Source organism: Hemicordylus capensis, chromosome 2 (genome assembly GCF_027244095.1).
Source record: "Hemicordylus capensis ecotype Gifberg chromosome 2, rHemCap1.1.pri, whole genome shotgun sequence".
Classification (NCBI taxonomy): domain Eukaryota; kingdom Metazoa; phylum Chordata; class Lepidosauria; order Squamata; family Cordylidae; genus Hemicordylus; species Hemicordylus capensis.
In genome coordinates this window covers 155,307,564-155,333,580 of record NC_069658.1, presented here as the reverse complement: position 1 = coordinate 155,333,580, position 26,017 = coordinate 155,307,564, and the positions used below count along the sequence as shown (strand labels likewise).

General features: G+C 46.7%; 1 protein-coding gene and 1 long non-coding RNA gene across 11 annotated transcripts in view; one reads left to right on the top strand and one right to left on the bottom strand.

Annotated features, from left to right (window-relative positions):
* Positions 1-5,877: 5,877 nt before the first annotated feature.
* Positions 5,878-26,017, bottom strand: part of EPHA1 (EPH receptor A1) — a 114,748-nt gene continuing 94,608 nt past the window's right edge. For 7 of the 8 annotated variants that reach the window (XM_053296145.1, XM_053296142.1, XM_053296147.1 and 4 more), the window contains 12 exons: positions 21,865-21,983; positions 21,597-21,756; positions 18,196-18,292; positions 17,914-17,969; positions 16,704-16,826; positions 16,428-16,613; positions 15,850-15,923; positions 13,224-13,433; positions 10,700-10,849; positions 9,831-10,024; positions 8,880-9,035; positions 5,878-6,812 (listed from right to left, as the gene is read on the bottom strand). In XM_053296145.1, coding sequence (XP_053152120.1) covers positions 6,734-6,812; positions 8,880-9,035; positions 9,831-10,024; positions 10,700-10,849; positions 13,224-13,433; positions 15,850-15,923; positions 16,428-16,613; positions 16,704-16,826; positions 17,914-17,969; positions 18,196-18,292; positions 21,597-21,756; positions 21,865-21,983 — 1,604 coding nt within the window. In that variant the 3' untranslated portion in view covers positions 5,878-6,733. The remainder of the gene's footprint in view (positions 6,813-8,879; positions 9,036-9,830; positions 10,025-10,699; positions 10,850-13,223; positions 13,434-15,849; positions 15,924-16,427; positions 16,614-16,703; positions 16,827-17,913; positions 17,970-18,195; positions 18,293-21,596; positions 21,757-21,864; positions 21,984-26,017) is intronic. The other variant, XM_053296143.1, reaches the window with a different exon arrangement.
* Positions 10,593-24,301, top strand: LOC128344971 (uncharacterized). 3 transcript variants are annotated; one of them, XR_008316151.1, is made up of 7 exons: positions 10,593-10,892; positions 11,049-11,223; positions 13,171-13,232; positions 16,345-16,524; positions 17,344-17,449; positions 17,807-18,452; positions 24,146-24,301. It is a non-coding gene; the product is annotated as an uncharacterized LOC128344971 (long non-coding RNA). The 3 variants fall into 3 exon arrangements; XR_008316152.1 differs by having other exon boundaries at positions 10,593-11,223; positions 18,180-18,452; XR_008316150.1 differs by having other exon boundaries at positions 10,593-11,223.

The following is a 26,017-nucleotide window of genomic DNA, read 5'->3' as shown; positions in this document are numbered from 1 at the left end:
ATGATGGGAGCTGTGGTCCAGCCACAGCAGGAAGGCCCAAGTTGTTCAGCCCTGAATTATTAGAGGCATTGTTTTGCTGAGAGAAAATGGCTGCCTTTTTGTGAGCCTTTTCTTTTCTTGCTTCTTGGATTCTTGGCAACATTCTCTGTAGTGTTTCCTGTCTAAAAATGTTACTTTGACTCAATACCATCTGGGGATGGAATCTTTCTCCTTCCTCATTTGCTCCTTACCCTCTCCAAGTAACAAAGCTTTAACCTGTCAGGACCTCAGATAGCTGGCACTTTGGAACCCAGCTGGCTTCTTTCTGTCTCACTTCACTGTTTGCCAATAGCATCAAAGATGTCAAAGGGTCTTCAAGGCACGTGAAATGTATTGGTTCCCCATTGCTGTGGCTGACGGATTCCAGCCTTCTACTGCATTACAGGATCAAAAAATGGTGAAAGTGGGATCCTGATGCGTGTGCAGTTTCATGACCACTCCCTCCTCTGGCCAGAGAAAGGCCCACTAGACCTTCCCCCTAAAGGTATTGAAGGTAAAGTTGTGCCGTTGAGTCGGTGTTGACTCCTGGCACCCACAGAGCCCTGTGGTTGTCTTTGATAGAATACAGGAGGGGTTTACCATTGCCTTCTCCCGCACAGTGTGAGATGATGCCTTTCAGCACCTCCCTATATTGCTGCTGCCCAATATAAGTGTTTCTCATAGTCTGGGAAACATACCAGCAGGGATTCGAACCGGCAACCTCTTGCTCCCTAGGCAAGTTACTTCCCCTGAAGGTATTACTGTTCACCAGATTTGAAAAATCTGTTCTTGCTGTGTGTGTCTCTTTCCTAAGGCACCTTTACTTGCCTTCTCCATATGAAAGGTCCACTAGGGGCCTTGTCATAGTACATGTTTAACAGCTTTAGAATCTTACAGCTGTGTGTTGTCCTATTTGTTTGCAGTTGGGCAGAATGTTTCTCAATGTGTACAAGTGCAGAAAGCCCACAGAATGTGATACTGGGTGCAGAATTCAGCTTTCTAAAAAATTTCTGCTTTTTTTTTTTTAAAAAAAAAGAGTAGGCTTCTAGCTTTCTTGAAATGTCATATAGACTGGCACAGGACAATGCTTGGTGAAATATTAGAATCCAGAGAGTAGATTAATCAGATTTGCAGAGGTTATGGGAAGGACTTTAGTGTCTCTAAGCTTCCTGCTCCTTGGCAGAAACAGCAGAGATATCAAAACCCTGTAAACCACATTAATATGCTTATAGATTGTGGAGCTTGGCTTTTTGTGGTTAACTTTTTATTTTTTATTTTTTTTACAGCCTTGCATCTTAACACATTTATGCTTTCAGGTATTGGATGTGGGTTCAAGAAGCTAAAGTTAAGTTAAAGTGTGCTCTGCCCAAAGCCTGCCTCCCACATATGCTTAGTGTATTATGAATAGCCAAGGTTCAAAGCAGAGCAGGTTACCAAATGTTTGCCTAGTTCTAAGCTTGTTTATTCAGGCGAAGTGGAGTTTCGCTCAACAGCCCTTTGATCTCTTTGCTACTTTTAAGCATGCTGTTGGGAGGTGGGGAGAACATTGGGTTAGCCAGCTGTGTCTCACTGCTGTAATGCTATCAGGGGCTCTGTCCTCACTTGAAGCAGCTGAATGAGACTGTCCTAAAGGTAAGTGTGCCGTCAAGTCGATTTCAACTCTTGGCACCCACAGAGCCCTGTGGGTTTTTTTTGGTAGAATACAGGAGGGGTTTACCATTGCCTTCTCCCACGCAGTATAAGATGATGTCGTTTAGCATCTTCCTATCTTGGTGCTGCCCGATATAGATGTTTCCAATAGTCTGGGGAACATACTAGTGGGGATTTGAACCAGCAACCTCTGGCTTGCTAGTCAAGTCATTTCCCCGCTGTGCCATTAGGTGGCTCTGTGAGACGATCCTACAGGTGCAGAATTTCTGCTCTCTCCCGGCAGCCTTTTTGGGCACCTCGGCTTGTGCCATATGCCACAAAGATCTTCCAAGTGGTTTGCTTTTGAGCAGGAACTTTCTCTAATGCTCTTGTCCTTTTTGAATAGCTTGTTGTCTCTGCTTAATCTGGAGTCCTTCAGCTTAGACAAGAGAAACCATATAGCCATTTCTAAGAAATGTGGTTTCGAGGGAAACAAATGTTCCTTTTGAAGGACAAACTTCACATTTGTGGAGACTGGGGAATGGGCTGGTAACAAAGTCAGAACAGGTCACAGTGTTCCTTTATGCAGCATAGGCAATTGCTTGCCCTGGACACAGGCCTGACTTTCCAAGCTTGGGTCAGGTCCTCTGCCCTTTATCCAGTGTGGGGGTGGATGGGCTGGCACAGACTCCCTACCTTTTTAAAAATAGAAATATATTTGTTAGCATTCTTACTTCTGATTTGGTTATGTTAAAAGATTTGCAGAAACCAGATCAATCTGCAACATTTGTCAATGGCAGAACATCCATCAAGAATGTTTCCAACTTGTTCAACTCACAGGGGATCCTGCTGTTGAAACTCACACGTTTGTGGTGGAGCTAGATATGTGGGTGGCCATTTTTGAGGGACATTGTGTTGAGATGAAAGAAACTGGCCCTTGAATATGAAATAGAGTACTCTTAAAGTGTGCCGTCAAGTCGATTTTGACTCCTGGCGATCACAGAGCCCTGTGGTTGTCTTTGGTAGAATACAGGAGGGGTTTACCATTGCCTCCTCCCGTGCAGTATGAGATGATGTCTTTCAGCATCTTCCTATATTGCTGCTGCCTGATATAGTACCAGTGGGGATTCTTAGTGGCTACTTAACAGCAAATGCAGTACCATCATCTTCCAATGAGGTCCTATGCATTTTTGCCACGAAGTAACTCTCACTTAGTTCAGTGAAATTTACCTGGAGTAAATATGCACAAGTGCCTCTGTCTTAAAACACACATCACCTTCTGCCGAAGTACTGATTCTTGACACACTCTTGCATAGAAGATTTGCTTTGTCTCTATGCAAGGACAAGAGATCTTGCAGAATCTGGAGCAATTCCTCTAGCTTGGAAACATGGTTCTCATATTTTCTTTTGTTCTAAATGGCATCAGTCTAGCTGTAAAACCAATCTTTGATTTATTGTGGCATGTGCTTTCATGGCAAAGATCTTTCTGTTCTAAGGTTGGAGACTGATGGAGGTGTTAAGTGCATATACAAATTTGGAGGCAAAGAAGAAAGCAAGTAAATATGGCCATCCAACCCCCCCGCCCCCCCCCAAAACCAACTACACTACTGGCCATCTCTTAATCCAGTCAATGAAAATTGCAGAGCTACTGGAGCATAGGCAGGGCTGCCATATTCTGGCTTTCCAAATCTGGGTGCCTAATTTGCATATTATGGTAAACTGGCTTGAAAATAATTTTTGAGCCTGCACGTTTTGTGACTGCACGTGTTGCTCCATCACTCCGCTTCTACAAGGGATAGAGCTTAGCTTGCTTTCTTTAAAGCTGAAATCTGGTCGAATCTGGGTGAGATACTTAAAATCCAGGTAAAACCTGAAATTCCGGGGGGCATGGCAACTCTAGGCATAGGCAACTCCCCCACTGCCAGATTAGTTGTTTGTTTGTAACACCACATTAGTGAAGTGGTGCAGCAGGGAAATGCTTGATTAACAAGCACAAGGTTGCTGGTTCGAATTCCCACTGGTGCTATATCGGGCAGCAGCAATATAAGAAGATGCTGAAAGGCATCATATTGCACTGAGCAGAAGGAGGCAATGGTAAACGCCTCCTGTATTCTGCCAAAAACCCCCACAGGTCTCTGTGGGCACCAGGAGGTGAAATCGACTTGACGGCACACTTTACTTGCATTTTGTAGTAAAGAAATAGTCCTAGATCAAGGGGATGCAGTAGCAAGTTTTGTCAAACTCCAGTGCAAGACTTCTGAAGTCACTTTCTCACCCATCTATGTAGGTTTATTTATACCACCCCCCTTTCTGTCTTTTCAGTGCGTCTTGGGAAGAAGTTTGTATTGCAATTAAGTCAGGATACTTGAAGGGTCTTGTTTTACTTCATTTACTGTAAAAGCTTAGTGTTGCTGTTCTGGCATCATTGCAGCCATGATTTGTTGCCTGTGCCCAAAGTGTCACAAGCATCTGTTTCTGTTGGAAAATTCTTAACACCTTTTAATGAAGAGGAACACAGGTAGCTATTTACTATGGCTGTCATACAATTCCATGAAAAGCTGCTCTGGTGTCTTGCGAGAAATCTTCTTTGACTTGTTCACAAACCAGGAGAAGCAAGGGTGTGAGAAACGATTTTCTACCACCCTGTAGGCATATGCTTCAGGCAAGGTTGGTTGTACACTCATTGCAAGAAGCTCCCACTTGGTAAACAATTGCCTATAATCCTCCTAAAATGGCTGTAGACACTGATTAGGTAGTGTTACTATGCCTGCCCCAGGATCCTCTGTCTACCATAGAAATGAGGATCATTTTCTTTCTCAAGCAAAGAGACGGGCTTTCTCAGCATGACTTTACTGAATTTGATCCCACAAGTTTGGAAACGTGCTCTTGTACATAAAGAGCATACAGATCCTTCCCAAGTAAGGCCTTCCTGAATAATCTCCCTCTGCAAGCATCTTGATACTACACTGTTCCTTCTTGTTCATACTAAAATCCCTTTCTGTCTCCTGTACCTGGAGCTTCATGCCAAGGCTGGTGCTAGCCTATGCCTGTTAAATTTCCTCCTTGCATTTGGATCTGGCTGTAGGCTTCTAGGCTAGATGAGGTTTTGGGCTGTCTAATGCTCTTTATGTTCCCAGTCTCTCTTCTCCCCCACCTCAAGTTACTGTTGTCTTGCATATCAGTGGCTCTGCTTAAAAGCACTGAGTTCCTTTTTAACCAGCCCTTTTCTTTGACAGCCCCAGGCACAGGAGACAGACAGAGTTGCTTGCTCATATTCTGCTGGTTCTGCATAACCTTGCCCAGAGCAGTTTATTCCTGGGCCTTTTATGTTGCCTACCTTGGCAAATTTAGGGTCTGTTCACATGATTCCTTTATCTCTCTGTCCTTCTTTCCTAGAATTGACAGAGAGAGGAAGAGGTACCTGAGCCAAGAGTATAGGAAGGCTGAAGGCAGATTTAGAGTACTGTCATGCCAAGTTCTTCACCCTTGTGGTGAACCTGGATTTGCAACTTGCCAGCATCAGTTTTAAGAGGGATGCTGTTCCTGATTACAAGGCAGGATGTAATGAAGGAGATTCAGAATGAGGATCTCCCCCAGTGTTTGCATGTTAATTTGCCCCCCATGATGGCTTTAAAGAGCTGGGAAGTAGCACACTGGGAGAGGGCTTTGAGCCCCACCTCATAATCAACCAGCCTCTCCCAGCATGCCTTTTAATAGCCCATGTGGCTACTTCAAAGATTTTGGGAAAGTGGCATGGTAGAAGAGATGTTGGAGGGATTAGTGCCGTCTCCCAGAGTGCACCTTTCTGTAGCTTTCAATCAGCCATCTGGATCTGCTAACTGGTATAGGAGTGTTAAAAGACCCTATTCCTGGATCTGCCGCATGATGCTTTAGCCTTTAGTTCCTAGCAAAACTACTCATCCAGATGTCTCTCCTTTACCTTCCTTCTGACCAAGGTTCTAGCCAACAAGGTTAACATGTTCAGGGTTATGGCTGTTGAGCACCCTTGCCTTGACCCTGCCATTCTTCTGCTTGCACTTATCCTCATGGCTACTTTTAGAGCCCTTAAACGATGAATGTGAGCATTACAAGGCTAGTGTTCACCCTTCATGGCCCCGTTTGTTAAAGAAAACTGGTCATGCCCAAGTCCCATTGGAAATAGGTGGAGGGTGAGTTTGTAGGGGGTGAGGGAAATGGATGATCTCGGAAGAAATGCTGCACGTCCTCCTCCTCTGTGCCACGAGTTTATTTACAAAACTATATACATAAAACACAACAGAATTCTAAGCCTGGGTTTTCTCTCTGAGCCACCCCTTTCCTGACACTTTAAATAGATAAGCAGGTCCTCAACTTGAGGAAGTGAAGCTCTCAGGAGCACGTGATGCCCTGCTGTAAACAAGCATTTCTTCTGCTCTTCGGACAAACTCCAGGAGAGAAAGCACACATACAAGGAACAAGAGTGGTGAGAGCAGTACTGACTTGACCCTAAGCCTCTGCCGGATAAAGTCAAGTCTGAGCTATTGCACCAGGATGGAAGGTAGAGGATCCCCCTGCCCCCAGGAGCTGTGCAAATGACAAAGGCAGGGCCCCTCTCCTCCTCCAGACCCGGGGTTCCTTTATGGCTAGATATGGCTTTACTGGCAGGATGTTTTCAACTGTTTCCTAAGATCTGTGTACACACATTGCTGCTTTGTATTTATGAAATGAGATGGGCAGAGTGGCTGCTACAGGAGTGGAGAAGCGGGAACGTGATGGGCGGGTAGAGAAGAGGCGTGAAGAGTCAGAAATGAGTTTTCAGTGTGTGCTGCTTCCTCAGTGGGTGAAGGGAGTCTCGTAGGGTGTCCCTCTCCGACGGCTCAAGTCGTAGCCCGTGCACGGTGGGGCACAGGCTGATCAGCCTCTGCAGCTGGTTCCAGGAGCCCCATGTTGGTGTTCACTGCCAAACGAGCAGCTGCAGGCTTGATGCAGGGTTGGTTCAGTCAGTTTCCCCTCCTCCTCCTCCTCCTCCTCCTCCTCCATGCTGTTGGGCACAGCTCCAAGTCCTCCTCAGTGGGGTTAGGCCCCACTTGGTGGTGTGGGAGACCCATCATTCTTTGAACCCCTGGATGCTGCACAGGATTCGCTTCTGGTGTCCTGGAAGAGTCACACCCATTTGCTTCAAGTCCCTTTTTAAATAAACAGGGAGGGGAGAAAAATTAGCTTCCTTGTTTGACAGAAGGTGGAGAGATGGGGCAGGGACTGTGCTACAAAGACAGGAGGAGTTTATAAAGCTCTGAAGTCCAAGACGTTTGGTCCTTTTTTCCTGGACCTTGTCATTTGTGGTCCTGGAATTAAGGATGGCTTTACTACTGGTCATTCCTGGCAACTTCATTGAGGTCAAGGAATGAAAGTGGCTCAGAAATGTTCCTTCCACCTGCTCATTCTCAGATGAGCCAGACTCTAAAGGCAGACCGTTTTTCATAGTTGAACCTGTTATGGCGGATTAAAAAAATCCTAATCCACAGGAAACGGGGGTGGGGGTGGCGGGGAAGCAGTCTAGGGAGCTGAACGTGTAAGCAAATAGACACATGCACACTATTCTAACAGAATGACACTGTGTGAGTGTAGTAACAAGCATGACTTGTCTGCTTAGCTAAACAGGTTCCACCCTGGTTGCATATGAATGGGAGACAGCATGGTGTAGTGATTAGAGTGCTGGACTAGGACCAGTGAGACCCGAGTTCAAATCCCCATTCAGCCATGAAACTAGCTGGGTGACTCTGGGCCAGTTACTTCTCTCTCAGCCTAACCTACTTCACAGGGTTGTTGTGAAAGAGAAACTCAAGTATGTAGTACACCGCTCTGGGTTCTTTGGAGGAAGAGCGGGATATAAATGTAATATTTAAATAAATAAATAAATAAGTGTGAGCATTGTAAGATATTCCTCTCGGGATGGAGCCGCTCTGGGAAGAGCATCTAGGTTCCAAGTTCCCTCTCTGACTTCTCCAAGATAGGGCTAAGAGAGATTCCTGCCTGCAGCCTTGGAGAAGCCACTGCCAGTCTGTGAAGACAATGCTGAGCTAGATAGACCAATGGTCTGACTCACTATATGGTAGCTTCCTATGTTCCTATGATGTTGAAAGACCAAATCTACTAGATACAATTATTTTTATAGGTATGCAACTTCCATAGGATTGTGATGCACCTCAACTATCCCTTGAACTCGTTAATTTTTATATACAGAGGGAATTATTTGGTTCCATGTTTTCATGTGTGTCTAGTAAATTTGGCATGTCTTACCGATATGTCTTGCTATGCCATAACAGGATTGTTTTACCAATTCTATAAATTATTACATACTCAGCTTTCTAATATTTTGGGCAGAGTTTTGAAGTACTGCTGAAATCCTGCAGAGCCTGTTTGGATTGGAGAGGATAGTGGACCAGGAAAATTGCTCATAAATCAAACGGTACCACTTCTAGCTCTCTGGAACAACAAAACCCTGCCCTTTGTCAGCTTCATGAACATAAAATAAGAGGGAGCTGGCTTGAATACCAAGCAGCGCTGGAGTGCCACTGCTGCTTTGATGGGTGGTGACCCAGCTGTTGGTCTTTTGCCTGCCCCCCCCATCCCCCAGTAGAAGGCACTTCACAAAGACATGCATGGGACATAGTGCAAGTCAGTGGAGACCTCCCTCCCTTGCAGCCTAAGTGCTCCTTCCAAGGGTCTCTCCTACCCTGAATATACAGGCAGCGAGGTTACAAGGGATGTGGCCTTTTCGTGGCACTGCTCCTATGTGTTGAATAGCAGCCTGGTTACCCTGGAAGTTACACGATGGGAGAAGCTTTACCGGCTGCCTCCATGCCAGGAAAAGTTTTGCACTTGTTAAGCCGCTAGGTGTCTGCCTCCTGCTCAAAGCGCAGGAGCAGGACCAGTAAGTAGGCAGCATGCCTAAGAACAGATGTGACAGCACATTCATGAGGATCGGATCACAATAGGGCCCAGAAGGAGCAGCGTATGAGCTAGGGTGTTGCTTCCAGAGAGAGGTGTCAGTTTGGGGGCTAAAGTGGGGTGGGGTGGGGAGGGAGAGGTGGTTACCATCTTACAGATTCCACATCTGTAAATGTATTTTTTTTTTAAATAAAAAAATGCCAGAGGTCTGATAGCCACAGAGGCCCTGAGCTACAGTTTCCCTTCCCCCTACTCTCTCAGTGCAGAAGCCCAGAGCCCATGTGCCAGTGTCACAGGCTTACTCAGCAGAGAGCTCCAGGATGGACTCCATAGTGTTCAGGCCAGCTGTGCGGAAATTGATGACGTAGCGTTTCATGCGGATGGATTCTAACCACTCTGGGATAGAGCGATAAGGGATCCCATCAGACCCACTGCAGCTGGGGAGACGCAGCGTTGCCCTAGAGATAAGACAAGCACAGTTTGGACCAAATATGATTTTAAAAACGGCAGTGCATGAGAAAGCTAGGAGTTCCCCCCTGCCCTGTTGGGATGAGTGAGAAATGCCTGCCCTCTTTATAGAGCTAGGGTGCCCCAAGCCACCTTAAGTGGCGCAGCAGGGAAATGCTTGACTAACAAGCAGAAGGTTGCTGGTTTGAATCCCCGCCGGTATGTTTCCCAGACTATGGGTAACACCTACATCGGGCAGCAGCGATATAGGAAGATGCTGAAAGGCATCATTTCACACTGCGCCGGAGATGGCAATGGTAAAGCCCTCCTGTATTCTACCAAAGACAACCACAGGGCTCTCTGATCGCCAGGAGTCGACACCGACTCAACGGCACAACTTTATCTTATGGTGCCCCAAGTCCACTGACAAACTCCTGGGCTGTCACAGAGATGTTGCCACCAGCCTGCGTCTAGTACTGCTTTTCCCCCTTAAGCTGTCTTGGAAGAGGGTCTTGTTTCCTGTGTGTATTTAGGGAGGCTACCATAAGCAGTGCTGTGTATATAGTATGATTTTGCAGAACTGCAGAAATCAATTTGCACAGGTTAAATTGTGAAAAGTATTAGAGTACAGACTAAATTGCAAAATAAGATTATACAGCCCTGAGCCATTTTTGCAAGGGCGGTATAGAAATAAATGTTTACAGTCTCTAGAATTCATGCTTTGTTAGTGTAGCATTTCCTTTCCTTTTTTAAAAAGTGAAGTATGTACATAGCTCAGGACTGTAAACGTCACCTTCCGCACCTACCTAGGGTCAAAGTCAGCCACAGTTCGAAGCAAATGTGGGCTGGATAGGAAATGCTCCAGCTGAGCATGAATCTCCCTGAAACGAGGCCTCCGTGTCCGATCGTATGACCAACACCCTTTCATGAGCTCGTAAAGGACAGATGGACAGTCCACAGGTGGGGGGAGCCGATACCCATCTTCTATGCTCTTCATCACCTGTCATCCAGATAAAAGAGGAAAGATGAGCAAATTGCCTAGAAGAATAACTTGGCAGAGAAGCTGGAATTCTAGACAAGGGTGTGGCCCCTTTCTTATGAAGTTCTTATGAGAGGAGAGCTGGTCTTGTGGTAGCAAGCGTGATTAGTCACCTTAGCTAAGCAGGGTCCACCCTGGCTGCATATGAATGGGAGACTTGATGTGTGAGCACTGTAAGATATTCCCCTCGGGATGGAGCTGCTCTGGGAAGAGCATCTAGGTTCCAAGTTCCTTCCCTGGCATCTCCAAGATAAGGCTGAGAGAGATTCCTGCCTGCAACCTTGGAGAAGCCGCTGCCAGTCTGTGTAGACAATACTGAGCTAGATAGACCAATGGTCTGACTCCGTATATGGCAGCTTCCTATGTTCCTAAGTTCAAATTGTGTGAAAACTGGAATGCAGGTCAGCATCATAGAAAAGACATGCAAATAATTGATGGTGGGCACTTGTACACTGCCTTCTATGGCTACTCCTTGAGGAAAGGAGAATGGGAAGGATGTCTCCTAGAATGATGGGTGCTTTGTGCACTGGGGAAATTTGAAGCACATGTCCTTCATTAGGGCCAGTTCTACTGTAGCTCCAATTCTGTTTAGGAGATGGATTTTTGGACTGATAGTGCTTCCTTTTACCCTCTTACCTCCTGATTGGTCATCTCCCCATATGGCTTGTCACCATATGACAAGACCTCCCACATGACAATGCCAAAACTCCAAACATCACTGGCCGAGGTGAAGATTCGATGGGCAATGGCCTCAGGAGCGGTCCATCGGATGGGGATTTTGCCACCCTGCGGAAAGAGTGCTTACAGCTGAAGTGGAAATTATACTCCTGTAAGTTGTGGGGCCTGATGCCCCCTACTGAGATATCATCACTGGTTAACATTTACTAGCAAAATGCCAAAGGAGATCTGTGCTTTAAGAACAGGACATATTTCTTCCAATCCAAGGTGAGCTTTAAAAGAAAAAAAAACTTGTGTTCATTTTCAGTGTGGTGAAGACTGAATATAAGGAAGATTCACCTGTGCAGGACATCTACTGGTCGGAAACTATGATGTTAGAAGTTCTGCAGCTTTTTCTTCTTCTTTTTTTAAACAAGCAAAGGATGAACATAGACACGAATTTTTAAAAATGTGGTGTCTTCAAAGTTAAAGTAAAAAGAAAGGTGAGCAGCCTACTGGAAGCATGGGAGGGGCAAGCCTGAATGGCTGAACTAGAGCTCAGTTGGCTAGTATGCATATCTGCTGCTGTTCAGGTTGCAGAGCTGGGAGGAAGTCAGGCTTGCGTTGTGGTTAGAGAACTTACAGTGTGTTTCTCTCTAATTTCCTTATTTGTATGCAGCATATGTTTGACTTAACCCTCAGTGTGCTTGTGTGGTGACATGTGGAGAGAACCAGCGTGGTGTAGTGGTTAGAGTGCTGGACTAGGACCGGGGAGACCAGAGTCCAATCCCCATTCAGCCATGATACTTGCTGGGTGACTCTGGGCCAGTCACTCCTCTCTCAGCCTAACCTACTTCACAGGGTTGTTGTGAGCAGAAACTCAAGTATGTAGTACACCACTCCAGGCTCCTTGGAGGAAGAGCAGGATATAAATGTAAACATAATAATAATAAAATAAATAAAAAATAGTTGTGGCCCACGGAGCTAAAGAGATGCTAAACGTGGATAAAACATAAGCTGTGTGATCAGTTGCTATGGACCATCAATCAGTCTTCAGGATGGACTAAACAGGGCAACCTCCCCATCCCCAGCAACTGTCAAACTCGGCAAGGTTTTTCTCCACCCTTTCTCACGACCCAGTGAGAGGGCTTGAGGGCAGCCGGTGGGGAAGGCAGCAGAAGCTCACCTTCCCTGCAGACAATCCTCTCGGAGTTGCCGGATGTACTAATCATGTGCCCAGATGTTCTGCAGCTGCCACAGGCAGCACGTAGCTGCAGGGGTTGGGACGCATTGCCCTGGCCCCCGGAAATCCGACAATGCACTGCACGAGTGTGTGGTGCATTGTGTGGCTCCCCGTCCCCCAGTGACGGCTGGGAGCAGTTAGCCCTGGGGTAAGGGTGCTCGCGCCCATAACCTCAGACAACCGGCAGGCTCCCTAGGTGGCTTTGCCTAGGTTTGCAGCTACTGGCAGTTCTCATGGGCAGCTAAGCCCAGTCTTAGCTGCTTGTGAGAACAGCCTCACTGTTAGTCACCAGATTGTGCTTTTAATATCCATTTTGTAACATGTTGTTGTTTGTGGTATGTTTCTTTCTCCCAGTCAAAAGGGAGGCTAAGAAAGGTCCCCCAGTCCAGCTTGGATGGGCTCCCATGCTGTTTATGCTCCAATTGTAACAAGGATGCTGATCAGGAGGAAGGATGGACCACATAAACTGGGCATATCCTCAGCTGCACTTAGGGCAAAAGCATAATGAAACCACAAAAAGTAATCATTAGCCTGTGTTTAATATAGTATGAAAGAAAAGGGGTCAGAATTTATGGCAGAGCAAATACTTGGCCTGCTGAAGGTCTCGGCTTCAGTTTCCATTAAAGAGCTCTTGGGTAGCAGGGAGGGAAGAGATCTCTCTCTGCATGAGACCCTGGGAAGCTTTTGCCAGACTGGACTGAAGGGTCTGACTTGGGTAAAGGCAACCTTGTATGTTCAAAAGTGACATCAGAATTGTTTGTTTCTGAACATGAAAACACTCCCCCATGAACATACCGGGGACTAGATACAGTAGCATACATGTTCTGCATATGACATATAATCGCCATCTAACTGGAAATGAATCAGTGGAGCAGCTTCCTCGTGGGCCTTTCTTGTAGGTTAGTACAGGGCTTCTCAACGTTGGCTCCTCAGATGTCAGTGGACTTCAACTCCCATAATCCCCAGCCCCAGTGGCCTTTGGTTGGGGCTTATGGGAGCTGAAGTCCAATAGCATCTGGGGACCCAACGTTGAGAATCCCTGTGCTAGAAGACCAGACTCTCTCTTCACTTTCCAGGTTGTGGTCCTGGAAAGTTGGTCTGAAATGACTGGTCTCTCATTAATACGTCTGCAGTCCTGTTTGTCAGTCCTGGCTTGTATGTTTGTCATTTACCCTGGCATATGTTCATGCCACCATTTTCCCTTTAGGAAAGAAACGCCCTCAGCAGCTTCCGGCTTTTTTCAGCTTGTTTCTACGTTACCTTGGTTTCGTAAGTTCCTTCCACGTCATTTTCCAATATCCGAGAAAGGCCAAAATCGGACACTTTGCACTGAAGATTATGAGATACCAGAATGTTACGAGCTGCCAGGTCCCGATGTACATAGTTGCGATCCGATAGATAGGTCATCCCTGAGGCAATGCCCTGCATCATCATCACTAGCTGCACAGTGCCAAATTTGTCCATGTTTTCCTGCAATGCACACAGACACAAAGATGAATCTCTCTCTGCACAGCTAGGAACTCGGAATTATTGTATTATACTAAGTAACCCATATTGTGCCATGAAATGTGGCAAGAGGTGATAAGCCTCTAGTCACAGCCATGAACCTGCAATTGGAGGGACATAAAATACTATAGGGCACCTGTCCTCACTAAGGTTGAGGAACATGAGTTGTGGAAGACTGAAAAAAAGTCAAACCTCCCCCACTTCTCCAGAGTAATTTGATCCCATTATCTGGATGAAAATTAAAACATTATATAAATCCTGTCAACATAAAAGCTACCAGCTAACAACAGATGATCTACTATATATATATATACATACATACACATACTCAAACTCTAAAATAAAGCAGCAGGACAAGCAGACAGAAACCTCAATTTTAAAAAGGTTTTTCTGGTCCGAGACTATAATAAAGAAATCAACCCGCCATCATAGAAGCATAGGAAGTTGCCTTCTACTGAGTCAGACCATTAGTCCGTCTAGCTCAGAGAGGCTGCAGCTTCTAGGGATGTTTCAAAGGCAGTGGGGTTCTACTTTAAGAGTGGGGGAGGGTGTACCCCCCGCCTGCTGCTCCCCCCCCCCGCCTGCTGCTTTCCCCCCACTGGTGCCTTTTATTTAGAAAGCTAATCAGGGCAGCAGCATACCTCCCTGCTGCCCCGTTACCCCCATTGGCTGGATACGGCTGGAAGTCCCCGACACGCTGGTGCATCGGGGACTTCTGGCCAACGGGGGCAATGGGGCAGCAGGGAGGCCTTCAAACCGCCTCACTGCGGTTCCGTGCACATCCCTAGAGGCTTCTCCAAGACTGCAAGCAGGAGTCTCTCTGCAAGGTGCTCTTCCCAGAGCAGCCCCATCCCCTAAGGGGAATATCTTACAGTGCCCACACGTGTAATCTCCCATTCAAATGTAAACCAGGGTGGATCCTGCTCAGCTAAGGGCACAATTCATGCTTGCTACCACAAGACCAGCTCTCTTCCCATCATCGTCAAACATCGGGAGGGAATCAGATTGTTTTAACCTGGTGCCTAATAGTTAACAAAACAAGTGCCTACCAAATGTCCCTGGGAAGAGTGCTTTATAACTGGGAATCAAGAAGAAGGCTCCATCTCTTGAGAAGGCGCCATCTCTTGTTGCTACCCACCTAACCACAGAAGAAGTGGGCACCCAGAAGAGGACCTCTGAATAAGCTCTTAGAGACCAGGCAAGTTCACAAGGTAGCAGGCAGTCCTTTGGATACACTGGACCCAAGCCAGGATGTTATTGGGAGGTCTCTAGAAATCCAGGTGCCAAATCCAGAGGCAAGCACCCCCAACCCTCTGACGGGCAGAGCATCCAGCACCACACATCTCATTTCCACTGCTGTTTTGGAGAAGGAAAGAAACAGCGGGAATCCTTTCTGAGCTTCATACCATCTCTATTGTCCAGTGCAAATGACAGATGACTTCTCTCCTAAGACCTCTGCCTGCCTGCCAGAAAAGGATCTGAGGAAAGAGACGGGATTGGTGGTGATCACAAATAATGGGGCTAGTCTCATGATCGAAGAAAATCGGGCTAGCATTCGCTAGACCGACTTTCTGCGATTGTGAGAACCACCGGGCTTGGCTGCGAGCCCGGTGGTTCTAAAGTGGGTAACCTGCTCAAGTACACCTGCCCTAAAACCAGGTTTGCGGAGTAAGTGCTCTGCAAACCTGGTTTTGAAGATCGTGAGTAGCTGCAGTGCGGCTTTGCGCCATGCCTACTCACGAGGAGACCCCTGGAGGGGAGACAAAAAGCTGCCCCCTGGCTCCGGGGGTCTTGCCAGCATGCTGGCACAGGGTATGCTGGAGCTTGTGGGGGCCGATCGGCCGCTGCTCCCCCCCAGCCCCTGCCGGCTCCGTCACGGAGCCGGCAATTGTGTGGGCGGCCGATACGGCCGCCCAGGGCTCCCTCTCCACTCTTGTGTGGGGAGAGCGTGCTTAGCCCGCTCTCCCCACACACCCTGCTGAACCAGGTCTCTGATCGTGAGACCCGGTCCAATGTCTGACTAGTGAGCTAAGCCTAAATCTGTGGATCCCTGGTTACAGGTCATAACAGCCTTTGAGTAGAGTGGGGGAAATGGACCAGCTTTTTCTCCTCTCCTATCACTGATGTGATAAAATTGTGTCTGGACTGAACCACTTCATAGTGGAAATGAGAGCTGACATGACGGTATGGTCTTCTAAACGGAACATTCTGTGTTTCTGGAAAACTAGTTACCAGGCAGGAGGATTCCAATTTCACCCTGTCCCTGACATGCTAGTTTTCTAAGTGCAGGAGTATGTATGGTGTGTTTTTTGGTATGGAGTAGCATTCTAATCATATTCCTTTTGCCTTAGGAACTAGTATAGTCCTGCACCAAACATACCCAGTCCCTCACCCGTAAGAACGTATCCAGGGCCCCATTTTCCATGTACTCTGTGATAATCATCATTGGGTTTCCTGGAAAGTAAAGAAAAGAAATTAATGCTGCTCTCTTGCTGTCTTACATTGTCCTCACCTCACCTTCCATCTATCTGACAGTAACTGTCTCAGTCAAAGAGGTGGTCATTTTCATCTTATGAACCCATAAAGCTGATGTCAGACCTAGCCTGGCAGCAGCATTGCAAGGATATCAGCAGGGATCATTCCCAGCCCTGGTACCTAATATGCTTTTGACAGAAAGGAATTTAATCTGGAACTTTCTGCAGGTAAAGCGTGTGTTCTATCACTGAGTTATGGCCACCTTCACCTGCAGTAACCTCAGACTCAATGGGCGATTCCCTGTTGTATAGACCATCTAGCCTACCACTGCTCTTCAGAGGAGTTTTCCCTTCCCCCATGTCCCCTGAGATTACTATCCTGGCTTCTTTCCTCCCTGCAGGCTATTCTGAGAACCTTTCCTTGGTAGAACTGCTCCAGACACTATAATCTGAGCTGCTCTACCAGTCCCCATTGAGTTCTTACGTTTTGTGACGACTCCCTCTAAACGGACGATATTGTGGTGGTTGAACTGGCCCATGATCGTTGCCTCACGCAGGAAGTTCCACCATGTGGAGTCTGAGTAAGTTGACTTCAAGGTCTTAATAGCCACGACAACGCGTTCTTTCCCTGGCAAGCGCAGAGTTCCACGATAAACCTCTCCAAATTCCCCTGTGGAACATTCAAAGAAAAACAGTGGATACAGGGAAATGGAGTAATGGGTCTCCCAAGACTGAGAGAGCAATGCCCAATGACACTCACCTTCACCAATAACATTCTCAATGTTGATGAAAGAGGGGTCCAACTCCTTTGTGAATTCTAAGACGCCCCTGCTGGGATCCTCATAGGGCTGGAGATCTACATAAGGTTTCAACCAGATCTCATCTGTAACGAGAGCTCTCTCTATAAGCAATTTCTTCACAAACAAAGAGATTCTGAATTCAGCAAAAGTTCAGCACAAAAACAGACAGATTCCCTGCCCCCGGCATCCCAATCCTTAGCATCATGACCTGGGAACAAATCTTACTGAGGTAAATGGAACTTGCCTTCAAACAGCTATGCTGAAGAATATGGCCAGATAAACTAGGCAGAACAGAATAGGATCTCAGACTGATAATTGTGGGGGGAAATAGCACCATGGAAGAAGTTTGCAGACTCAGTAGGAATATCCACAGGCATACCCCAGGCCTCTTCCCTGAATTTTCAGCATTTATTTTAATAAAAGGTCTCTAGACCTACATGTGGACAATAGTATACTCAGCTGCTCAGTAAGAAGTAAACTTGATTTTGGCTTCCAGTATAATGGCTGCAAAAGTACTAGGATGATTGAGAGTATGGTACTTCATGTTTTAAGAATGCATTACATCAACATTTCATTGTATTACATTCTTTAATAATATAGATAACCCACCCCTGCATCTCACATGGTGTATCCTTAGGACACCACCAGCAACATGTTTGGCTATGGATCTGGATGCAACACCTCCACCCCCAAATAGCTCCTTCAGGTATATGGACTGCTCCTCCCTGCCTTCCTGCTTGTACTGCTGTGTAGATGAGTATGGGCTGGTGAATGATGTCCTCTGCCTAGGAAGAAAGGCATGTCTGGATTGAGCACATGATTTCCTGAAAATTTCCCTGTGAAGGGGAGCTTAATAATATTTCATCTTGTCCATTTCCCACTCCAAATGGCACCTTCCCCAGGTTTTTTCCTCGGCAGGCTTTCAAATACATGTTTGTCCTGTCAAAAATGTGTCTGGAACCCTGTGGGATGGGCAGGGAGCAGCTCTGGAGCAATTTGGAGTAGAAAAACGACAATTGGGAAAGATAAACCATCCCTCTTCCCCTTTTCCTCTTCCAATCAGCTGGAAATGACTGGTCAGATGTCTCCTACAGAGCCTGTTGCCTGGACCTCAGACTGCCTAACCCTGTGGTCCACTCCTTTGCTTTTCTTGACTTCTGAGAGTCTCACCTCGGTCATAGCCAGAGTGGTTTTGGCATGGTCGTGCTCGACGATGACGAGTCTGCCTAAAAGGGATAATAAACTACTTTAATGCATTTGTTTTACTTTTGCATTTTGTTGAACATGTCAATGTTCTAAAACCCTCAGAACAAACAAAACCCCTCAAACAAAAACAATCGGAAAGAATAGAGCTTTCCACGCAGTCCGATCTAACAGCACAAAGCAGGATTCCTGAGACAGAGAAGACCCTGCCACCACACTCTTTCCTCCCTCAGGAACTGCACACTCTACCTTCGCCGAAAAATCATGAGTCCCATGACCAGACCGAAAAACAACAAGACTCCAAAGATGATGGAGACGATCACTCCTCCAGAGGGCACTCCAGTGTCTGAAAAGCAAAGGACAGGTTAAGACATCATTCTGGAAACAGGGCTACCTGATCAGGGCTTATCTCTTCAGATATATTACAACTGGATTCCTTTGAGGATTTGGAATAGTCCTGCTCAAGGCACAGTGGGACAGTGGGATTGTGACCAGCCTAGCACCAGGTATGTTTTGCCTACATGTGGTGAATGTAAGTTGGAAATTGTCCCTATGCATAAAGACCCAGAGGCGTAACTAGGGAAAACGGCGCCCAGGGCAAGCACTGAAATGGCGCCCCCCGCGCCCCCCAACATACTACATTATACTTAGGTTTTTCCTCACAAGCGCCTGCTGCCGCCGCCAAGCCAGGCCACTGACTGGCCACCAGGCACCAGCAAAGCAATGGGGGGGGGGCGCGGGGGGCGTGGTAGGGACCGCTTGTGGGGGAGGGGGCACCGACGCACTTCCTTGACTGCTGCAGCGCTGCTGCATTGAGCAGGAAACATTTGTATTAACAAAAAAATTTTAAAAATTTTAAAAGTTTTTTTTGTCATGGCGGTGCCCCCCACGTGACCAGAAAAGATGGCGCGTGCCCCCCCTGCCCCCCTATAGTTACACCTCTGTAAAGACCACTATACATAGTCCCAATAAAAATGTAAACATTACCTTACATTTTGCAAAGTGTGGATGGATCATGGATTACTGGGCTCTTGGATTATGAGTTATGAGTTTATGATTACAGAGTTATGACTCTGTGCATATACTGTAGATGTTACTCATGTTACATGCAGTAAGTAAGGCAGGCCTTGGGGGATGTGTAAATTAGTTATTTTATTTTATTTATTTATTTATATCCCTGCTTTATAAGGTCATTCAGAAGTAGGTTGGTTGGTAAACAGGAGGAAGGGAATGGTGGAGATTGACAGTTATGAAGTGAATGTCCAATATATTAATGCTAAATTTATCCCAAATGTTATCTTTAGTATTTAAGAAGGGGATGGAACTGCTTTTAAGTAGATGGTTTGGCTGGATCCCAATAAAACTCAATACTGAGTGCCATTTGGATCATTTTTCAAGTACATTTTTCACTCCTGCACTCTATTTGGCTTTCTTTTTCTTCTTCTTTTAAAAAAACCACAGTTGGCTTTTTCTTCCCTTCCTGTCCCCCAAATGTCTTTTCTGACCTCAGCTGACTTGCCTAGTAGTTGCCACATTGGGGATCAGAAGGATGTTACAGAAGCTTTAAACTTGAATCGTGTTTCCTATGGATCACTGATGTACCTTGCAGTAAACACAAAGTGTAAGAGCAGATGAACAATATGCAATGGGCAGGCACCGGAAAAACAAAACAAAACACAGGAAGTCTCCCTGATGGATGTCCCAGAGATATCTGGGATACGTGCGTGCCCACCCTTTATACATGTAATGTAATGTAATGTAATGTAATGTAACCCTTTATGCATGTAATGTGGGAAACTCCAGTGTATCACTGGGCCAGGTGCTGCAAATACAAATGTCATAAAAAAGAGGCTCTATTTTGCCAAAGGGAAGGGTGTGTGCGCACATACCCAAAACTGTGGTTCGGTTTGAATTTGGATCGAATTTGAACCAGAACACTTGTCCCTGAACCAGTTCAGTAAAATAGTTTGAACCAGTTTGGTGGTTCAGGGGGCTATAATTGTAGAGGGGAATCCAGTGAAGATTCTCCTTTACAAGCAAAGGTGTGGTGCGATCCTTTAGTGTTCCTGGTGGCTGTGGGTGGGTGGGGGTGGGGTTGAGAGTAGTTTAATGTTCTTACCGGCCCGGTGGCTGCTGAGCCAGTAAGAACATTAAATTACTTCTCTCGCCGCCCCCTTGCCATCCTTCTGATTCCAAACTGGTCCACCCAAGCAGGGCTTGGTTCAGTTTGACTGCGGACTGAACTGCCTCTGGTTCAGTTTGTGATCAAGCCGCTGAACCAGTTCAGGATCCAATGGTTTGTGCACACCCCCTAAAGGGAAGGTATTTGTAATGCAGATCTGAAGACATTCATAATTTCTCTTATTACGCAAATTGTGGTAGATGAGGAGGGTATCCAGCACTTTGAAATCACCCACCCTCCAAAAGTACCTATTACCTTAACAATCCCATCTGTTACTGTATATTTTCTTAATCTGCTGCCACTATTTACCTTCCCCAGACAAAACAAACCCACTTAAATATCCCCGCTAGCTTGGTCTGGCATAGGTGAGAGACAGAATGCCAGAGACCAGAGGTAACAGCATTTTAAAAAAAGTGTTTCTCTTGTAAAGTTAAAGTTGTGCTGTTGAGTCGGTGTCGACTCCTGGCACCCACAGAGCCCTGTGGTTGTCTTTGGTAGAATACAGGAGGGGTTTACCATTGCCTCCTCCCATGCAGTATGCGATGATGCCTTTCAACATCTTCCTGTATCGCTGCTGCCCGATGTAGGTGTTTCCCATAGTCTGGGAAACATACCAGGAGAGATTTGAATCGGCAACCTCTTGCTCCCTCGGCAAGTTACTTCCCCACTGCGCCATTAGCTTGTAGGTAAAAATTATTTGTTGGAATGTACTAGTTTTGTTTACTACTTTTAATTACTTTAGGTTTTCTCCTAGTATTCTACAGGCAGTGATAATGGTTTGTCTGTAAATGAAACTCTGCCCTAATTAACCATACCTTTCTCCTATCTCTATGGTGGTTCACACGGCCATTAAATGGGACACTTGGAAGGGCTGGTGGGGAGGCAAGCTCCTCCCTGCCTCCCCACAGATGATCGTGCTGATTCCCATCCCTCTGCTGCTCACGCGAGCACCAGGGTGATGAGTGGTAGAGCAGGGGTCTGGAGGAGGGAGTCCTCTGTCATCCCTCAATGCACTGCACAAGGACTTGCGGTACACTGAGGGATTTCCTTGCGGGCGGGTGCTCCTGCTGCCCAGCTCTGTGGCTGCTTGAGCTGCAGGCAGCCCAAGCAGCCACAAGCCTGGGGATGGGGTAGAAAGGTGTGCCCGCATCCTTATACCTCAGTATTAGCCTGGGTACAAAATCTCGGCAACGCTGGAGCTGAGTGCCGGGATCGGGATGATTCTGTGCTCCACATGATCAGCCCTACCTGGGTAGGGCTAGTTGTGTGAATGACCTTTCTATATTTTTCAATTCAATTCAATTCAATTCCTTCCCCAGCCAATTAACCCTAATGTAAGCGCTACCATAACAGGACTCACAGAGCTTTGTTACTGGTCTTGAAGTGGGCAAGTATACAAATATATTAAACAAACAAACCAACTATGAAAGGGGGGTGGAAATACCTCCACCGGGGCATCTGGCCTTACCTTGTGGGAGAGTGGAGAATTCCTGCTCCTGGGAAAATGGTCCTTTCCCTAAAGGTGTGACGGAGCGCACACGCAAGAGGTAGGCTGTGTTAGGCTGCAGGTTTACTAAGGTCACCTGGGGTTCCTGAAGGTGTTGGACAGTGTAGTGCTTTTCATCTCCCTGTAGGGCATGAACAACCAGATAGTTTGTCAGGGTTTGATGAGCTCATGAAACACAAGGAGAACATTTATGGAGTGCCCAGAAGAAGGGCAGAAGGGCGCATCTCACCTTCTTGAAGTACATGACATCATATTTCACAGAACTCCGAGGTGTTGGGGTCAGCCAAGTCACAGAAAGGCTGCTGTGATTCCGCCTCTCCAGGCTGAGAGAGGGCACCATGATAGGGGCTGCAAGTGCAGAAAGGGGAGAGAGTCAAAACAGACCTTGCCTTTGCCATTTCAGACTTCAGATTCCCTCAGCAAGACTGCTGGGATGCCATTACTGTTTCTGGCTCTCTGCAGGCAGCACTGACTTGGTCCAATCTTTTCCAGCAAATTCTAACCAAAGATGACTCTGCTACAAGGCCGAGGCGAGGCAAAATGGCTACCTCAAGTGGCAGATTTTGGGAGTAGCAGAGCAGGAGACAGACAGATCTGACCACAATTTGCCAGGATCCTTCACACACCCTTCCACTCCGGTTTGATTTCCTTCAAAGCTAAGCAGCTTTGGAGCCAGTTTCTGGAACAGTGTGTGACTGATACTGACTCACCCAACGAGAGCTTCCCAACTCTTAAAGGGATGCGCAGGGTGCAGCAATTCAGTCATTATGACGGCTGCAGGGCCAGCCCAACACACAGTGCTGGAGACAGAATATTTGAACAAAACACCCAGCCCGACACACAGAGACCACAGCACACTGGGCCACATTCTACTCTAAGGACGTTTCCTTATGGAAGCCTCATTAAAATGAAGGGGGAACTGTGCAGGACACTAGGAGATTTTCTCTAGAGTGAGTTAGTGTTTGTTCTTGTGTTGTTCATATGTTCGTGTGTTTGGATGTTTCCACCTCCAACAGAGAGCTACAGTTCCTGCCTCTTCTCTTGTTTTCTTTTTTTATGGGAAACAGCCATCATGACAGGAAGACAAGCCGCTGCTGGTTACCTACTAGGCTCCGAAAGACAGGCGAAGATGTGGTTTCAAAACCACATTTCCACTGTAAACAAACTATGGTTTCATTTAGCTGGAGGGCTGGAGTTACCCCCATGGCTAGATCATTCATTAAACAGAACTAGGTTTATAGCAGCAGGGAAACCATAGGACGGATTGTTTCCAGGGGGATAGGGAGATGGCGGTACCGACCAGATTGCAGTGTCGAGCTTAGCCTCCCTTGCTTGGGGTCACCTCCAAAGAGGCCCACTGCCTGCTTGGATTTCCCCAAGAATAATGCTGGTACGTTAGCTAAGCTGAAATATATCTCACCATCCAGTTCTGATGACTGAAAGCTCAACTGGGATTGGAGAGAGACTGATCCTTGATATGCTGCTAGGAGAACATTATCTAGTATGAAGAAGTTTACAGTGTTGCCTTGGATTAGAGACCCTGTTCAAATCCCTCACCAAGCTGTTAATCAGATATTTTCTCCAGGGCAGAGTCTGAAGGTACATGATGCAGCCAACTTGCTGAATCTAAGCAGGTCTAAGTCTGGTCATTGCCAAGATGGGAGACCATCTGGCCAGGGGTGGTGCCACCACAGCATGAACAAGTTCAAAGAACCTGAGCCGCCATGCTCAGGGACCACGCCTCGTGCCCCAGCCACTCCCCTGTGCCTGACGTCAGATGCAAGAGGTGTGGTTTTGCTTACAAATGGGGCCTCATGCTGGGGTGTGAATGAAACTGGCTGGCCCGGTTCAATTCGAGTCAGAACTGGACTCGGTTTTACCTGCATCGAACCACCCCGGTTCGGTCTGGTGAGGGTGTTCATGAACTCTTAAAAACAACAAAACCACAACTCACTTATTCCCTCCGGGAGGCTTCTCCAAGGCCGTGGGTGTGTGTGTGTGTGTCTGCGGAGGCTCCTCCTCCCCCTGCTGGCCTCTGTTTTGCCTTAAATCGCCCAGTTTGGGCAATCTTTGGCCTTTTCCAGGCCTTTCCCCCATTGCAGTGGCCATTTTGAATGCTTCCATTCATGTGCAATGGCCCCTGCATGGCCATGTCATGGGAGGCAGGGAGACCTGCTCCTGGCCGCACTGCAAACACGGTGCTGGCTGGATTTTGCTTGTAAATGGAGCATGCGGCCCCGTTTGCAAGCAAGATCATGCCCCCTGCGTCTGACGTCAGATGCAAGGGGCATGGCTGGGGGGGCTCTGGTGGCAGGCTGAACCAGGGCCGCCACTGGCCTCCCTACATGCCTGCACCCAATGTGTGCTTCCTTGAATTCCATGGAAAAAAGGCAGTATATTAATGTATAAAGAGGAAGGTATAAATAGATACCTTTCTCTTTTTGCTTACTCATATTATAGCTTTGAGGCATAGTGTATGAGCATGTTCATTTATATGATTTCTTCTGCAGGGATTTTGTATACAAAGTACTGGAGGACCGAATGAAAGCAGAACTTTCAATGCAGTCCGAATGAAAGTGGAACTTCACAGTAAGGACTGGGCTGCAGAATAACTAGTTATATTTGGGCTAAAGAAGGAAGACAGAGAATAAATGTTTCTGATTGTTGTTGGTTGATTTGTCTATAATTTATTTTAAACTGATAGGTTTTGTTCCTTTTATTAAAAATAAATATATATTTATTTTAAATTGCTCACCTAGCCATGAATCCCACAGTATGACCTGGGTCCAATTACTCTCTCTTAGTCTAACCAACCGCACAGGGCTGTTGTGATAATAAAATGGTATAATGCCATGTATGCCACCCTGAAATCCTGGAGGAAAGGTGGCATTCAAATGTGGGAAAGACTGGAAAGTCTTGTTTCTAAGGAGCATTTGGCAGGTGACACTTCTTGTTCCCACAAGGAAGGAGAAGGTGCACCACTTTTGAAATCCAGGTTATTAAGAGTGAATGAGGGGCATGGTAATGTTAGGAAAGGGCTCCTTTTTTCTTTTTGAAACAATCTACCATTTGGAGGTAGAAGGGAGAGATGTGTGTGTGATCAGGTGGATTCTCCCAATCATTTTCCTCTGGGGAGTCACACAGACTTTAGAGAAGAAATCTGCTGCAGGGAGGTTCTGCAAGAGCTCCAGAGATCAAGTGCCCTTATACACAAACACACAGTGGGTGTGTTTGCAAGGGAAATGACTTGGCATAAAGTTTCCTCCCTGCCGCTGCTTGCCTTGGGTATAAGCACTGGGCTGCTTATACTCTGTTCTCATATAGATAAAACATTTTTGAAAGCCCATTCTTGCAGCAGAAAAAACTTGAATCTTCAGAAGAGGCAAGGGGCATGAAGTTTTTTCACACCCGGCTTTTAGTTCGCATCTTCTCTAGAATGGAGGATGTGTGTTCACATTTCGGCTAAATTTACCCCCAAGTCCCTGTGAGCTATCAGGGACGAGCTTCACAGACAATTCAGGTTTTTTATTGCAGTGCACGTTAGAGTGTAGCCCAATTTATATCTGGGATTAAAAAAATCCACTTTTTGCGTCGGTTTTGGGGGGCAACTTTGATTTCGCAGTAAAGCCTCTCAGTAAACCCATGGTAAAGCCTGTTGTCTGGGAAAGCTCCATGTCTTGCATTTATCACAATATTTAATTTATTTATTTGTCGTATTTATATACCACCCTCAGGGCTGTCCTTAGGGTGGGGCAACCGGGCAATTGCCCCGAGCCCCGCACTGGAACAGGCCCTGCTCTGAGCACACTGCAGTGCAGCCTGCCCTCCTCTCTCCCCCAGTCCCGGCCACTTATCTTTCCCCGCAGCCCAGCCAGAGCCGATCTTTTGTGCCTGTGTGCAGCTTGAAAGACTCCCAGGCAAACTGCTAGATCTCCGCCTATCAGCTGTTCGGCGGTTGGGGGAGATTCCAGAGAGGCCTCCATGCAGGCCTCCCTGAAGCCTGAATCTCAGGAAAGAAGCAGGCAGGCAGGCAGGCAGAGAGTGTCCAGCACCAGAGCTCTCTGCAAACCCTCTGCCCAGCCCAGCCTTAGTAATGGAGGCATGATGTGATTTCCTTTTTGGGCTTATCTCCCCGCACTTGAATATTTAGGGATTGGCTTGCCATAGGGCTTTGCTATTGAGCAGAGATGTAGGGCATAGTGGGAGGAATATGGATATTTAAACTGAAGTGGATTGGACAAATGGTTGGTTTTTAATTTTTTCCTTTAATTTAAAAAACTTCACCCAAAAGGTCCTATAAGTGGCTTGCTTCATGGCAGAAAATTACAAAAATGTCTGGAACTGAAGCCCCCCCTTAGACCATCATTCCACCCCCATGTGGA